This window comes from Colius striatus, chromosome 2, assembly GCF_028858725.1.
Source record: "Colius striatus isolate bColStr4 chromosome 2, bColStr4.1.hap1, whole genome shotgun sequence".
In the NCBI taxonomy this organism is placed as follows: Eukaryota; Metazoa; Chordata; class Aves; order Coliiformes; family Coliidae; genus Colius; species Colius striatus.
The window spans coordinates 78836413-78851944 of record NC_084760.1 but is presented as its reverse complement, the minus strand read 5'-3'; the positions used below and the strand labels follow the sequence as shown (position 1 = coordinate 78851944).

At 47.1% G+C, this 15532-nt stretch overlaps 1 protein-coding gene across 1 annotated transcript in view; it reads left to right on the top strand.

Moving 5' to 3' along the window:
- Window positions 1-15532, top strand: part of MDGA1 (MAM domain containing glycosylphosphatidylinositol anchor 1) — a 147827-nt gene that overhangs the window by 90916 nt on the left and 41379 nt on the right. Inside the window, exons 9-10 of the mRNA XM_061990184.1 lie at window positions 4430-4699; window positions 8030-8181. Coding sequence (XP_061846168.1) covers window positions 4430-4699; window positions 8030-8181 — 422 coding nt within the window. The remainder of the gene's footprint in view (window positions 1-4429; window positions 4700-8029; window positions 8182-15532) is intronic.

Here is a 15532-nt window from a genome sequence, read left to right as displayed (position 1 = left end):
GAGTAAGAAAGCATGTTATATGTGAGCTTCTCAGCTCTCACAGCCTTTTCAGTATGAGCCAACATTTGGGAATTGACCAGAATGTGCTGTTCACAGTCCTCAAGCTATGGGGAGAAAGCAGACTTTGCATTTGTTGCCTGCATAGTGCCGTTGCACTATGGTGTCTAGGATTTCGAACCTTCTCAGTTCTTGCTTGAACTCTTAATGCGAGGTCTGTTCGCTCTGTTCCCTTGGTCTGCAGATGCTGGTTGTGTTTAAGTTTGTCACCGATTTCTGTGCATGAGTCAATTCCAATATGAGCCTTTCTTTGCCTTTCATTCGTATCAGATTGAGCAGCCTCATGACAACATCTCTTTTTTTTTAAGAGATATTTTTTCTGTATTTACCTCACAAGTGAAAAACTTTCCATAGTATATCACTGCTATCCTGGGATGCTCTGACTTCATCAGTGTTAAAAGAGTGTCTACCTTCTGGAGGCATACGAATTTGATGGGAACCCGCAGCATTGCAGGGATCATTGAGTACCCCTTCTTGATCTGCGTCCAGTAACAGTGCGAGGAGACTCTGGTCTCTCCTGTGAGTGCTTTGTCCCTTGTAAGGAAGAATGCTCCTCTTTTCCTCAAGGCTAATGTAAAAACAGCCTTAAAGCAAATACTTACAGTCTTGGCCACAGCTCAACAGCCAGTGTACTTCTCATCTAACAATGAGCGTTTCAGTCCTGGTTATTTCCAGTTAAACCATGAAAATAAGAGGTTATTGGAGCACAAAGCAACACCCTTTCACACTAGTCATTTTTCTGTTGTGTTTCCCTTGCTGTTCTCTTTCATCATCATGAACACCATGCTAGCTTAGCAACCTTTCAGTCCAGAGCATCTGCTCTGGCTCACAGCAAGGGAGCTTCCTACAGCCCAGCTTTGCTTTAGGGTGCCTGGCACACTGGAGTAGGTTACCTATGTTCAGCTGATTTGATTTTTTCTTAAAGAGCTAATTCTGCTGCAAAGAAAGGCTGCCCTGCCTTGTGTTTCACATCAGCTGTATCTTAACAAGGTTGCTGGAGGAGTCTTGCTCCTTCAATGTTGCCTAGAACTGTAATGTGCTGCTCTCTTCACTCCTTGTCACTCCTCTATCAGCTAGCTCTTCTAGTTTAGCTGTGTGCTGAGAGAAAACATTAACTGTCTGTATTTATTTGCTGTATTTCTTACCAGGGAATCCTGAAGCCCTCTATACTCAGAGAGATTTTTTTACCTCCTTCTTGAAACGTGGTAAGCTGCTGCCTCCAATGTGGCTGCTCCTTAAAAAGAGCACTTCAGCTGCATACAGTGGAGTTCAGGGGAGACACAGAAAAGTATTTGAGGAGCCTCTGGACAAGGACTACCTTTGGAACTGGTGTGAAAGCTGGGCTTGATACTCAAGGTCCCCAGAGGGCATCATGTCGTCTTAGTAAGCAAGAATAGCCAGATGTTGGTCCCTTGTAGCCAACAGGTGATGTTTCCCTGTGGGTATTAGAGGCACCTGGAAAATAATTTCCTGCACCTCACTAAAGATGTTGACAGTCTCTGAGACAGTTACCATTTCAGGTGTACTGGAACTGTTAAGTTTCCATTTCTGGGGAGTCAGAATACAGGCTCTTTTAAGCAGACTTCCTTTTGCATTTAAGCCAGGGATGAGAAAAGACTGTGTTGCTTTCTGCTAGGATTTGCCGACTGAATCCCTGCCTTGCTGGTGGGTCTCCCTTTTATGTATAACCCACTTGAAGAAGTGTGGGCTCCCCAGTAGGCATTGGAGGACAGAGATAATGTCTGGCTCTATAATTGCTATTGACCTTTTGCTTTCATATCTGTTGTCAGCCTTCACGAATAGTGACCCCTCAGCATGGTACTGCATCCTTTGCAGTGATGGGATGACTTGCTCCAGCTCTCCCTCCAGGAAACCCACAGGCTCCAGAGCTACCTTGCAGAGTAATGCTTACTGGCTGTTTCCTAATGCCAGAGACAAGAGGGGGAAATGTAATTGGTTTTTACTGTATAGGCACTTTCAGATGTTCCCTTCACAAGGCGATAACATAGGCCCAGAGCCAGTCCCAGTGCAAATCAAGTAAATTCCATTTCCCATCTGCAGAAGATTAAATATCTTCTGCATCCTTGGCTGCCCTACTCCTCTTGTGACCTAAGGAAGTATCTGGAGCATCCCGGCCCCACTCCTCTGTGACCCTTTACCAGCCTCAGACACCTCCTCGGTGAGACCTGGGGAGCACTTTCCTTGCAGCATGAGTCCTTGCGGGGGCCACTTTGTCCAATTCCAGACCTTTTCCCTTCTTCTGTTCCTGCTCCACAAACAGCTGACACTTGGTGCAGTGAGAAAAGCTCCTCCTGAGACAGATTACTTGGAGTACATCAGGAGCTGCTGTGCTGTTTCTCTAAACCGTCCTTTCTCTTTTCTCTCCCTTTTTTCTCTTTATTTTTTTCCCTACATCACCAGCTGGCCCTGATTATAATGTGAGACCCCACAAGCTTCAATTAAGGAGCAGAAGCGACCCAAGAAATAGGATAGCAGCTAGGGATGGAGATGACACATTTGTGGCACTAGGTCTAATCAAACAACTTCTCACATTATTCTCACCATGAGGTGGGAGACGTGTGAGCCAAAGGCAAGTCAACACTTGGAGCACCCACAGAGACATGTTGCTAACAAAGCCATCTGTAATGAGCTGACCATGCCACTCAGCACGGCAACAGTGCTGAGTGAGCTCAGTCAAGGGCTGCTTTTAATCCATTTAAGTGCAGCAAAGGGCCCAGAGGCTAAGAGTTGAGAACAGGTACCTAGAAAACAATCAGCCAGTGTCAAACAAGGGCTGCTGGGTGGAGAGGATGCTTCTCCACTGGGGGCCCACAGATAAATCTGTGTCCCTTGGAGACGGGACACTGTGCACGCAGACCTATGGAGTGGTGCATATACCACCTTCAACTGTGGTGACGATGGAGGTGCCACTAGTGTTACAGAACTGAAGCTGGGTATTGCTGTGGTCAGGCTCTGGGAGGGGAACACGGCTGTTTTCAGGGCTGCAGGGGTGCTGTGTGCCCCATGGTTCCTGGGAGAGCTGTGTGTATGGGGCTGCAGATGCAGTGTGTTGCAGGTTTGGGGGCCCAGCTGTGCTTGTTAGCTCTGTGGACCTATAGAGGAGGCAGGTGCTTTGTAGATCTGTTGTGCACAGAAGTTGCTTATGGAAGAGCAGGTGCTTTGAACCTGGAGAAGGTGAGTTGTAATTGTACTGGAGCTGCTGTAAATCTGTTCTCCTTCTTTTACATTTGGGCTAATAGCTGGTTTATGTTCAGGAAGCTTTTCTTATTTTAGAGGGAGAACTTCTGGTTATTTCTGTGCTGTAGTGTTTTAATTTAGAGTTTATTGCAAGTGAAACATGTCCAACAGATGTCTATAGAGGCTGAGGTCATCTGCCATTGCATTAAATACGGAGTACTCAAGCAATACCAATCCAGACTTTCTCCTTGCTCTGTCTCAACCATACCCAAATTGTGAGGTTCCCATACATTTTTACAAGTGCTAAAGAACAAGACTTGGTAGCCTTGCTTTGCTGATGAGGTGGCCACACGTCACCATTCTCACACTAATGGCAGAGAAACTGAGATGGGGAGGTGTGACCCTTCTCCCAGGGTTGGGGAATTGCTACCAGAGATAAAAATAGGACCCAGAGTCCCTGTAGCTGGTCCCTGGTTTGTTGTATTGGTGGGTTTGGGAAACGCCTTTTAACATCCCTTCATGTCTGTGCTTTGTGGGGACAGCTAATGCATATCCCTCCATCTGAACATGATGTCCCTGATAACCCTGTTGGACATTGGCCAGGAGTATAACTGCTTGGGAGCATGCCTGCCTGCTCAGAAAGTGTGGTTTGTGCTGGATATTAGGACTGTGGTTATTCTGATTAGGATTTAAGGATTGGATCTAAGCTGTGGCACTCTGCTGCCAGAGCTGTGCTTCTCACGTGACAGAGCAGAGCTTGAGAGGTCCTCCAAGCAGCATCTCATTGGAGGATAAATACTTGCTAAAGGCCACCTCTACCTAATACAGGGGAGGTGGAGGTGACCCCAGCCCAGTCACAAGAGGTTGTCAGACTGTTGGTGCTTTTGGCTTGATGAAGCCTGGCTCCCACTATAAAATACATACCCTTTGGAAATCGTAGGTGCCTGTCTTCTTAGAGACACCACTGGGGACCGTGCTGAGGGATCACAGAATGGTAGGGGTTGGAAGGGACGTCTAGAAATCATCCAGTCCAACCCCCTGCTAAAGCAGGTTCCCTTCAATCAGGCACACAGGAACGTGTCCAGGTGGGTTTGAAAATCTCCAGAGAAGGAAACACCAGAAAGATGTCTGTTCCCTGATTGCATCGCAGTGTGTTGCTCTGTTTGGTCCCCAGTCCCGCCCGTGGTGGAGCCGGCCTTCCAGGACGTGCGGCAGGGCATGGGCCGCAGCGTTAGCCTGCGCTGCACCATGCTGAAGGGCAGCCCCATGAAGGTGGCCACGTCTGTCTGGCGCTTCAACGGGACCCTTCTGGCACAGCCCCTGGCAGAGCAGCAGGACTACTCGGAGCTGAAGGTGGACAGCGTCAGCCGGGAGACCAGCGGTAGCTACGAGTGCAGCATTTCCAATGACGTGGGTGTCTCCACCTGCCTCTTCCAGGTGTCTGGTAAGTCACAGAGTGAGCATCGGAGTGAGCTGTTGGATGAGGTCATGGAGGTGAGAAGCTTGCTCCCCATAAACTGGTGACAGCCTCTATTCTGTGTATGGAGCTGTGTTCAGAAGCGATGTCTTTCCAAAAGCCAACCAGGAGATCTGCCTCCATCATTCAGGAAGTCTGGGATGGAGCTGGGGCAGTTAGTGCCATCCACTGGTACATTTTAGTACTTGCCTGAAAGATACAGGACTTAAGGCTGCTGTCAGCTTCCAAGCTTGGACAACCTGTATTGTAGATAAATATTGACAGAAGAGGAGAGAAAAGGTCTCTCTATCCCTGCAACAGGCCCAAAACAATTTAATTTCCCCTTCAAAATCAAACAAACCAAAAATGTATTATGTATTCCCGTACCTTCTCTATGTTTCCTGTCTGTCTGTGTCTCACAATGCCTGCCGGGACAAACAGGAGCTCAGAATGGGTACTGGTACTCAGTGAATTTGCCGCTCACAGTTTTCTGTGAATCCAGTAGGCACCGTAACGAGACTCATCTCCAGCATCTGCAACTGCAAAGAGGGCTGGCAGAGTTATAGCATCTAAAACCACACATCTGACCTAGCCTCTCCAGCTGATCATTAAATCTGCTTTTCCCATGACCCCAGAATTGACTTGGGCACCAGTTTCTAGGAAAGCTGTCTGATAGAGTTGCCTTAATAAGCAGTAAATTCAGCCAAAATACTAGGTTTTCAACCCAGGGACAATTTATAATACTTTTCAACTCAGGGCTGAACAAACAAGAATAGATAACATCCAGACAGGCCTGATTTTGAAGCAGATCTTTCCCAGGGCTTGGAAAAGCTCAGGTAAGCTGTAACTCTGAGATGCCCTCAGAAATGGGGAAGCCCAAACCACTTGTACTCTTTGGGCTCCTTCCCAGGACCTTGCTATAAACCCTTGAGACTTCTGCAGTTTGACTGGTGGTGAATTTTGCTCGAGAGCTTTAGCCCTCTCTACCCATTCTTCATTTGCTTGCAACTCTCACATCACTAAATGATGGCAAACCATATCCCACTATGAGCCACCACAGGAAACTGTGTCTCTACCAAGCTTGGGAATGCTCCCAGGATTTTAGTTTCATGCTGGAATTAGGAACCAATACATATGGCCACCTGATGTGCCATTCTGTGCCCCAAGAGATAAGATCCCATCAGCAGAAAGCAGCATTCATCCCTAGAGAACATTCATCAGGAAAGCAGCAAGCATTTCTTTTCCTGCATCCCTTCCTCCGTTTCCAAGGCATTGATATCTGATGGTGGCTTTTCAGCCTCAGATATCTCTGCCTGTGTCTTCGGCAGTTACAAATCAATTAGATGCTCTGAGCCTGTAGAGCAACTTGAAAAATAATCCAGCAGCTAGGCTGCTGTGCTTGGGCTCAGGACTGCTGGAGTTTTAATGTTCATCAGCCACAGCCTTCCTGTGTGAGAGGTGGGAATGGTATAATCTGTTTTTTAATTCTGTTTCTTCTCTGTGGAGGAAGAACAATAAACCTTCCTATCTGACAGGGAGGCAGTGGCTCATCTGTGGCTCTGAGGTGTTCAGATGTACTGGAAACAGGGTATATATATCTGCCCAGGATGGGGTTTGATTCTTCTGTGGATGGGATGTTAGCTTTCTGAGACCCTTCAGAAGGATAGTGAGATATCCAACCCACTCCCCTTGAACAAGTTATCAGGGCAGCCCATACTGGTCACTACCTGCACTCGCACTAGCCACAAGCAGAGAAAAGCCCTGCAAGGTGGAGTGAATAACCTTCATCTCTTCCCATCAGCTGTAAGGAAAAGAGAAGACTTTCCAGCAGTGGTAAAAGTTTTCAGAAAGGAAGTTCCAAAACTATCTTGACGTTGCTGCTGTTAGAAGGCACTTTTTAAAATCTTTCATTTCCAGCTTGGAGTCAATTAATAAGGAATTAATATCATGCAAGACAATGGTTATCATCAGTTCTGATTTTATTTTGGAATCCATTATGAAGCTTGACTTCCACAGTCAATGCAAGTTGAATAAGCAGCAATTAGTCTCTGAGGTGGTTCTGAACTTCTTGCTTGTGCAAAAATTCAAGTCAATAAAAATAATAAGAAAAAAAGGACTTGGAAATAAACATCAATATTATCCATCTGAGTTCATAAAAAATAAACATTGAATCCTTTCGAGCCTAATTATATCCACACAGAGTGGCAGGGCCTGTGATTCAAGTGGAAAGGTGCAGCAGACTGCCTAGGGAGATGATCTTTGTGTCTGTTCTGCTCTCCCGTAGCCCTTGCTGCCCATCCATCTTTATGGTCTGTACAGATCCAGATTAGACCTTAACCCAGAAAGGGGAGTTTTGGTTCGTGTCCAGCTCCTACCTGCCCCAGGACAAGACTTGACAAAAATCATGCACAGGGTGAAATGAAAGTAATTTCAACTAGGACAAAACCAGTTGCAGGTAAGACCTCAACCAGCTGCTGGGCACTGTGCATTAGTCCACCACTTGCTGGGCTGTGTGGCAGTAGCCTTTGAATCCTGTTTCGTAGTGGTTCAGGACAACAATGGCTTGGGAAATGATGGGGAAGCCCTTCTTCCCTGAACTATCCAATTTCTCTCTGGTACGTTGTTTTTACTGTATTTCCCTTCCTCCTGTTGCCTTCTGTTTTTAAAGGGAGATGTGAGTTTAGAAAAGACATCTCCACTCCTGCAAAAGCTCCTGCTGTTTTTACCCAGGCTGAGGTCAGCACCCCCTTTGCTGCTGAGCTGACTGTTGTGTTACAAAGAAGCTGGAGCACTGTGTTGGCAAGGCAGGGGACATGCAGAAGGAATAAGGTCTCCTTTTTAATGCCATGATTCCCGTGTGATGAATAGCACTTTTCCTATGACCTACTGGCCAAATGATCTTTCCTCAGGGTTTGTTAGCAGGAGACTCTGTAATGCAGAGATGAAACAGGAGAAATGCCAGTTTAAAGCTGTTACCTCAATCTAAACTACAAAGCAAGAGAGAAAAGATTAGAGCTGATTCCAGCTGGAGACCTGAAGTTGTTCCCACCTTCTCTGGTGTTGGTCATGCCTCACTGGTGTTGCAGGGCTGCTAACCTTCTCAGTAGTTTAGGCTGTGAAAGAGGTAGTGATTCACAGAAAACGATGGCACGTCACTGCAAAACCAAGCGTAAAGGTGTCGTAGTGTCAAAGACAAGTGGATGATCTGGGTGTGTGGAGCTATCGTACTCTCACCTCATGTCTTTGTAATCTATGTTCTCCTTGATCCCACTCTTTTACTTTTGTCCTTCCTTTTTGTTTGGGTTTTTTTTCCTCCAGCAAAAGCTTACAGCCCAGAGTTTTACTATGATACTCCCAACCCCACCTTGAGCCAGAAGCAGTCCAAGAATTACTCTTACGTCTTGCAGTGGACACAGAAGGAGCCCGATGCTGTGGATCCCATCCTCAAGTACCGCCTGGAAGTCCGGCAGGTAAGGTCTGCTCTTCTGGAGCCTCAATCTATGCCCTTGGGCACCTCTCAGGAAGCAGTTGCATCAATATCTCCCCACCAGTTAAGAGCTGAAGGTGGCGAAATTGCAGATCTTGTTGGCTTTGCACCTTTTCCAGCAAATGGAAGAGACAGGCCAAGTGCACAGTTTGGCATTCATTTTTACATCTGATGTTGGCTATGATGGCTTTCAAAGCCCTCCCATTGAACTGTTCGTGCTCAGTGTTCTGAATGGGGTTTTAATGTGAACAAAATCCCACGGTCATTAGTAGGTATTGTAGATTTTATAGGCCAAAGATCAAGCAAGTAGAATTCCATCCTCATCACTCATATGAAATAGAAGGAATAAGCTGAAGAGCTCTCCAGACAAAAACTGCACGAAAAAGTCATTGACTGTTTGTGTTGCAGAGGGGCTTTCATACTGTCACAGTAATGAAGCTATTTGGACTGTATAAACAGCAGGGAAAGAGAAGTGGGTTTCAAGGTTTCTGAGTCTGAAGAGAAATCATACCAGGGCCAGGGTGAGGGAAACTGAGGTAAACCTCTAAATATTACTGATTGGAGAAGGTTAGGAAAAAAAGTATGTTGTTTATAAAGCCCACGTTAACCGAGCAGGATTGCCGGGTACTTTCATCCATGCTCAGCAAAGTGCCTGCGTTCAACGTCTGTTAAAAATGGGGACACTTGAAACTAGTGGTTCTTGCCATTCAGTGGTAGCTTGGAAGCAGAAGTATTTTGCAAGGAAAAGTTTGTTTACTGTAGATAGAAAACAAAATAATTAAAAAGATCCAAGCATCTCTTTCCTCTAGTTCTGCACGGTAGGCTCCAGTTTTATGTCTCCATTTGATTGTGAGCTCTCTGGGGTAGGACAGCTTTTGTTTGTTACTCAGGCTGCATGAAGCACGTTGTCAGTGCTTAATAATAATACAGGACACAGGGGAGCCTCTAATAATGAAGGCAGTTTGTCATAGCACCCCTTTCCTCTTAGCTGAGTTTCACTATTCCAAGCACTGCAACTCAATGAACTAATTTGTGATTTTTACCCTCCAGTGAGGTTGGCAGTTTGGGCTTTTTTTCTTTTGCACAGCACACAGAAGTAATCTCGGATCTGTTTCTCAGTGAACATCTACTGAAAGGGATCAAGAAAATTCATATTTCTGCTTTAAGTTATGACAGGAAGGAAGCTGAGTGCTCATGGAAACTTAATCCCTCCTGGTTTTGTTTATACTTCTTTGGTTACTGCGTTAATGGTTTTTTGCAGCATCACCACATAGTTTTGTGGTGTGTTCTAGAGGAAGTGTTCTACCGTGGCCCTGCTGTAGCCCAGGCTCTTAGAAATGGCTACAGGTGCCATTATGGTGGCCTATATCTGAATAAGGGAGGGCAGAGAGAGGAGGAAGCAGGGCAGATTTGTTCCCACTTCTGTCAAGCACAAGCAAGAAACACTCTGCAAAAGGTTTTTGTGATATTGCCTCCTCCTGGCCCTTCTCCAATGGAGACACATGCATTTCATGGAACCACAGAAGAGTTTGGATTGGAAGGGACCTTAAAGATGATCTAGTCCTATGCCCCTGCCATGGACTGGGATGCCTTCCATTAGACCAGGTTGCTCAAAGCCTCATCCAATCTGGCCTTAAACACTGCCAGGGATGGGGCACCCACAGCTTCTCTGGCCAACCTATTCCAGTGGCTCACCATTCTGACAGTGAAGAACTTCTTCCTACATTTCATGGTGAGGTCTCCACCTCCATATGCCATACTGAGGTTCTCACTAAGCCCATTTCATTTCCTTGTCCGGGAGGATCATATCCCCTCTCTGTCTCCAGCCTGATGCTTCCCTGAGACACCTCTGTGCTCCTGTCCTGGCTGCCTTGTGTTTTCCCTGTGATGTCTCATTTAGACTCCAAGCAGCCTTGTGATATCTGCTGATCTTCCACTCTTCCACATCCTGCAGGCTTTGCTGCTTTGTCACATTGTCTTCTCCATGCCGAGGCACTTGGGCTAAGCTTTGTGTCCTACTGTTCCATTGCTGAACCCCAGAACATAGTGACATTACTGAACATAACTGCGAGAAGCTCAAAAGCTTAAAAGCATTGGTGACTGGAGAGCCCTTAAGAAAGTGGATTTGGCTGCCTGAATGAGGAACTGCTGATTGCCTGTACACCCTTCTCACTGGATACACTAGCTCCCAAGCATTAGCTGTGGTAGCATGAAAAATCCTCCTAGAGAGCCAGGATTGAAGTGGAGTGTTCTCCTCAGATAAAACAGACCTTATATGCAGCCACATGCAGCTGATTTATTTCCAGCATCAAGCTGGTGAAAGTTTACCCACCCAGCCAGCCCTCCAGCCCTGGGACCTCCCTGGCCTCAGTAGTCATGGCAGGTGCTCCTCAGCATCTTAAGGATGAATGACTGTAACAGCAGCAGCCTGCAGTCTTGGGCTGGTGAGGGGCTGTCTGGGGGCATTAACTCTTGCTGAGCTGGAATCCAAAGGGCAACAAGCTAAGATGCCCACAGGTTGTAAAATGGTTTGCTGGTTTTCATCTCACTCTCCCCAGTTTGCCTAAAGAGCTCTTGCCATATGTAGTGTGAAGATTCCCAAGTAGCAGGATGCTTTGCAAGGCACCTGGGAGCGCTTGAATTAAATTTGCTTGCTGCAGCTGCTGAAAATGGGGCTGTGAGAGTGTAAAAGTGCTGCTTATTAATTGGCTGGTGCTGTGGCTCCTCCAACTCTTTCTGTTCAACAGCTTCCAAGGGCTGGTTGGGCATTCCTGGGAGTATTGCAAGCAGGCTGGGGGAATTTGGTTTCCTAAGCAGTTCATGGGGGCTCCTAGCAAGGCAGGCAGGTGTATTTCCACAGGACATAATGGTTCCCATCACTGCAGAGCAGGCTGAGTGGCACGGCAGACCTACCAGTTCCAGTAGAATAGGAATTAACTTCTGATTAAAACCAGCTAAACAGCCTGACAGCTTGGAGCCATTGACCCAGGCAGAGCACGTATGGTAGCCACGTGAAGCGAGCTGCTTGGAGAGCCTCTGTTGTATGTCTTGGCAAAGAGCCTCTGATTTCCTAGAGTGCACAGGTCAGGTGGGCTGAGGCAGTGGCACTGTGTTGAGAAGCAATTCAGAAGGGAAAGCATCCCCAGTGAAGAAGTGAGACGGGGGACCTCACAGCAGTCTGTCCTGAGCACTTGGGAAGTTTTTCCTTTCTTGCCCCAAGGCATCTTGCTAAGTTGCAAGGAAATGCTGATTACCTTACTTCACCTGAGTTCACAGCCTTGGGTAGTTTGGTTGTGGGTAAATGCCGTGAAGCTTTTGGGCTATTTCTTGGGTCAGCTTTTTTCTTCCATGTATTCTTGTAGCACAGAAAGGCACTGAGGCACTGCACTCCAACTGAAAATGTTTTTCATTGCTTGGAGATTCAAAACAGTCTCCCCAAACCAGATCTTTGCTTAAAAAATAAAAAGCCTTTTAAGTTGCTTGTTTCTTTCTGTGTATTTTATCCCCTCCCAGAGCTCTGCTCTAACATTAAAGGGAAATGAAAAGCCATCTAATATAGCAAGCAGGTTGCATCCTGGAGGAAAGATCTGAGTTGAGCTGGTGGTTACGATTACAGGGGATAGTGACAGAATTACTGTGCACTTAATGAGTTGGAACCCATCTGTGACCTGAGGCTGCAAGACAAAGAGGAAGGAGAAGGTATTGGTGCAGCAGGAAAGTTTAATCTTCATTGTGCCCCTCAAGGAGACCTGAGGCTGCCGTCTCCTCTGTACCTTCCGATAGGCAGGATCGAGCCAGAACGGGACCAGCTTAACACATTCCTGCCTCTCCTCTCCTTGGTGCAGGCTCAGCACTACCTGCCAGGCAGATCCCTGAAATTTGCACTGGGCCAAGCCCCAGACCCATTTGCTAAATTAGCTCACTGGGTTGTCACTTCAGATTAATTCCTGTCAGGGAGACTGTCTTTAATGAGACTGGCCCTGTGCGATGCCTGAGTAATTGTACAGTCTCTCTTTGTTTGTGCTTTCATCCCCTCCACGTTGGATAAACATCCCCCACTGTCCACAAAACTCATCTGGGCTCCAGAGCCGGCTGCCACTTGCCTCATCAGCCAGCCAGAGCAGCATTAATGAGAGCTGCAGCAGTGGGGGGCCGGGCTCACCATGTGGGGAGGTGACAGATAACAGAGCTGTTTGGACACACATAGGACAGGGGCGTTAGCAGAAATTTAATGATTGTGATTAGAGCGGAAGGTTAACTCCACTGATGACCATCACAACGCAGCGGGTCAGGTTTTAAGTTGAGGCCTATGGGCTGCAGATCTGTATCACTTCATTTCTGCCTCTGAGTTGTTCTTTTGCTCTCCTCTGAGCCCACTTCAGTGACATCTGTCAAATGCTGTCTGTCCTTGGCTTCATTAGCTCATGGAGCTGATGCCTCTCCAAGAGCACACAGACCAGGCCAGGGGCATCTTTCATTCTCTTCACTCACCAAGCAGGCTGGTGTTACTTGAAAGAGAGAATGAGCAAGCAGTGCATCAGCCCATATTCCTTTACGTAAATGTTTAGTTGAGGATTCTGTTAACTCACTCTGCTGTGCTTCCCCCATTCATGAGCCACCATGGCTTGGTGAATCCATGAGCATGGCCCTTGACCCATGAGGAACCAGCCTAGTGAAGTCGGATCTGTCTTCCAATGCTTGTAAGCAACCCTGTGATAAAATAAACAGCTAGTTTGGGCAGCCAGGGTAGAACAAACTTCCAGAGCAAGCTCATCCTCCCTGCCCTGTACTCATCAGAAGTGAGAACATTCAGGCTTGTCTCCTCTCATCTTCAGCAAAAGCCCATGTCTGGAGAAGAATATAAACCTAAGGTAGACATATGCAGTATGGCACTCTCTGCCTTTAGATAGTATAAACCCTTTTTGTTTATTGAGTCCCAAGTTAGGAAAGGCTATGAATGAAGAAAGGTGGTGTACTTGAGTGGGTGGTGACCCTTGCAGCATCCCAGATCTGTGCTCCAGGAGATGAACAAAATCCTCTTTCTTCTGCAAATGCAACTGTAGCTTCAAGCAAAGTTTCCCAGGAAACTGAGCAGCCAGTGCCTCGGGAGGTTGCCTGAGGGCTGCAGCTCGGGGATGCCGAGGGCTAGGAAAGAAGACAGCTCAGTGCAAGACAGGCAGCGGTGGACAAACATGCTTTACAAAAAAAAAAAAAAAAAAAAGGAGTTAACATTTTACTGGTTCTAGGGGATTACACTATCTGGGTGATGCTGCCATCACCAAGGTAACAGTCTCATGTGGGGCTGCCAACAAGTGTGGGTCTGTGGCCCTCATGCTGAGGCTCTCTGGGGCACAGTGCCTCTAGTTGCCTCATCCTGTACTCACCCCACTGCTGCTGTGGTAATGTTTTCAGCTGTGGGATGCTGCAGGAGCTGAGGAGGTGATATGGTGAGATTTTAGGACAGCTTAGCTAAAAAGCAGGCAGGGGTGTCTGTCTTAAGTCTTGAAATTTCAGGGCTTTCTGTCTAAGTCCATTTCATACCAGAAGACAGAAAGCTTAAAGGATAGAATTGTGGTTTGTAAAGTATGGAGGGACCCATCCTGCTCTGGGTGAAGCTGTGAGCTGTGGTGCACTGCCCTGCTGTTACCTGGTAAAAGGGAGAGAGCCTGTGGTGCCACATCCACTGAGAAATCCTTCTGCTGACAGCCTACTTAACTCAACAACCCAGTTTGATATCCCATTGTGGGGCAAACAGAGTAAAAAGGACAGGGATGTGCAAGTGCCTTTTCCTCTCCTCCTCCCTGCTAGGGCATTGCAGTCCCAGCCGGCTGCAGCGAGGAGGGGAGTGTGACTTCCTGGGAAGCACCAGACGGTTGATCTGGCAGCATGGATCAAAACATCTGTTGGATACGACAAATGGCACATCCCTTTCCTGTTTATCATTTCACGATATAGGTCCTGTCCTACTGCTGTAGGGACCAGGGACTGCAGTGTCTTAACACTGCAGTGTTTGCCCAAGACTGAATCTCAAAGCAGACCTTCTGTTGCAGGATGGCTTACAAGTCACATGTGATGGAAAGCTTCTTTACTCCTGTCTTGGTTTTTGTCTACTTTGGCAGCCAGTTTGACATCTGATCACAGGCTGCTGTTGTATGGGACAATATCAAATCAACGCAGTTCCATCTACCTGCTGAGCCATCCTCTGTAGCAGGAGAAGGTGTTTTTTTCAGCTCTAACTCTCCCATCTCCCTCCCTGACGCTATTTTTTCTTCTTTTTCAACTTTTAATCAGGCTGTGAGAATAGGCAGATTACATTTCAAGTCAATTGCCTCTGTTGTGCTAGTGGCATACGTGATGCTGCGTGGAACTCAGCCCGGAGGGAGGTGGAGAAGGATGCAGAAAGAAGCGAGCGTGTCAACGGGAGGTGTGTTCTGCAGACAATTCCAACAGATGCCAGGGAGAGCAGGAGAAAGAAGTGAAACTGCCTTTTTAGGCTGCAAGAGGAGGAGAGGTTTGGAGTATGTGGTGGGATTGAGTGGCAGCCACACGCTGGTGGAAGGAGAGCTGGCTAATCAATAGTATTTGATGGGCAAGCTGTGCTTGAGGCTTAATGAGATTGCTGTGCAGGACCTGGGGGTAGAGCAGAAACTTTGCCACAGGCAATTGAGGGTGGAGAAGGTAGGATCCTGCCTCAGCTGTGCTCTCTGCTGCCCGAAAACAGGACACAACGTCAATCACTGCAGATGACAGGGCATTGAGTCATCTCTCTTTTTATCCCTAGCAGTCTTTTATGGGGGATGATATGTCAATGAGACCAGCTGCTAGAACAATGTCCTCTCTAGCTGTGCTGTCAAGGTAGACTCCAGGACAGCTGGGTGTTTGATGGGGGGATTTTGCTACGTTTCTTGTATGTATTCTTTACTGGCTAAAGTCAGGAGCAACAGAGCTTTCTTTCAAGCAGCACAAAGGAAGGGTTTACTCCTGGTCATTGCTCACTGCAGGAGGGAGTGTCTGGCTGGCCATAGTTATTGTGAACGCTGTCATGGTTATTGTGAACCCTGTCAGTCAGAGGACAAGGCTGGCCAAGGAAGCTTGGCATAGGCCTGACCAGCACTGATGGGTCAGGTGGGGTCAGTGGAAACGGCTGGGAGCCATGAGATGAGTTTTTCCTCGTAGGTGTGCCTGATATCTTCCAAGGCTGCTGTCAAGACTTCTCTTTGCCCACAAGAGCTTAGCAAATGGTGCCTAAATTACAAATTAGTCTGACTAATTCTGTCTTCTTGCATACACAACTTGTTCTTCACTATGGTTCATGGTTGTCCTGGTCCACAGAT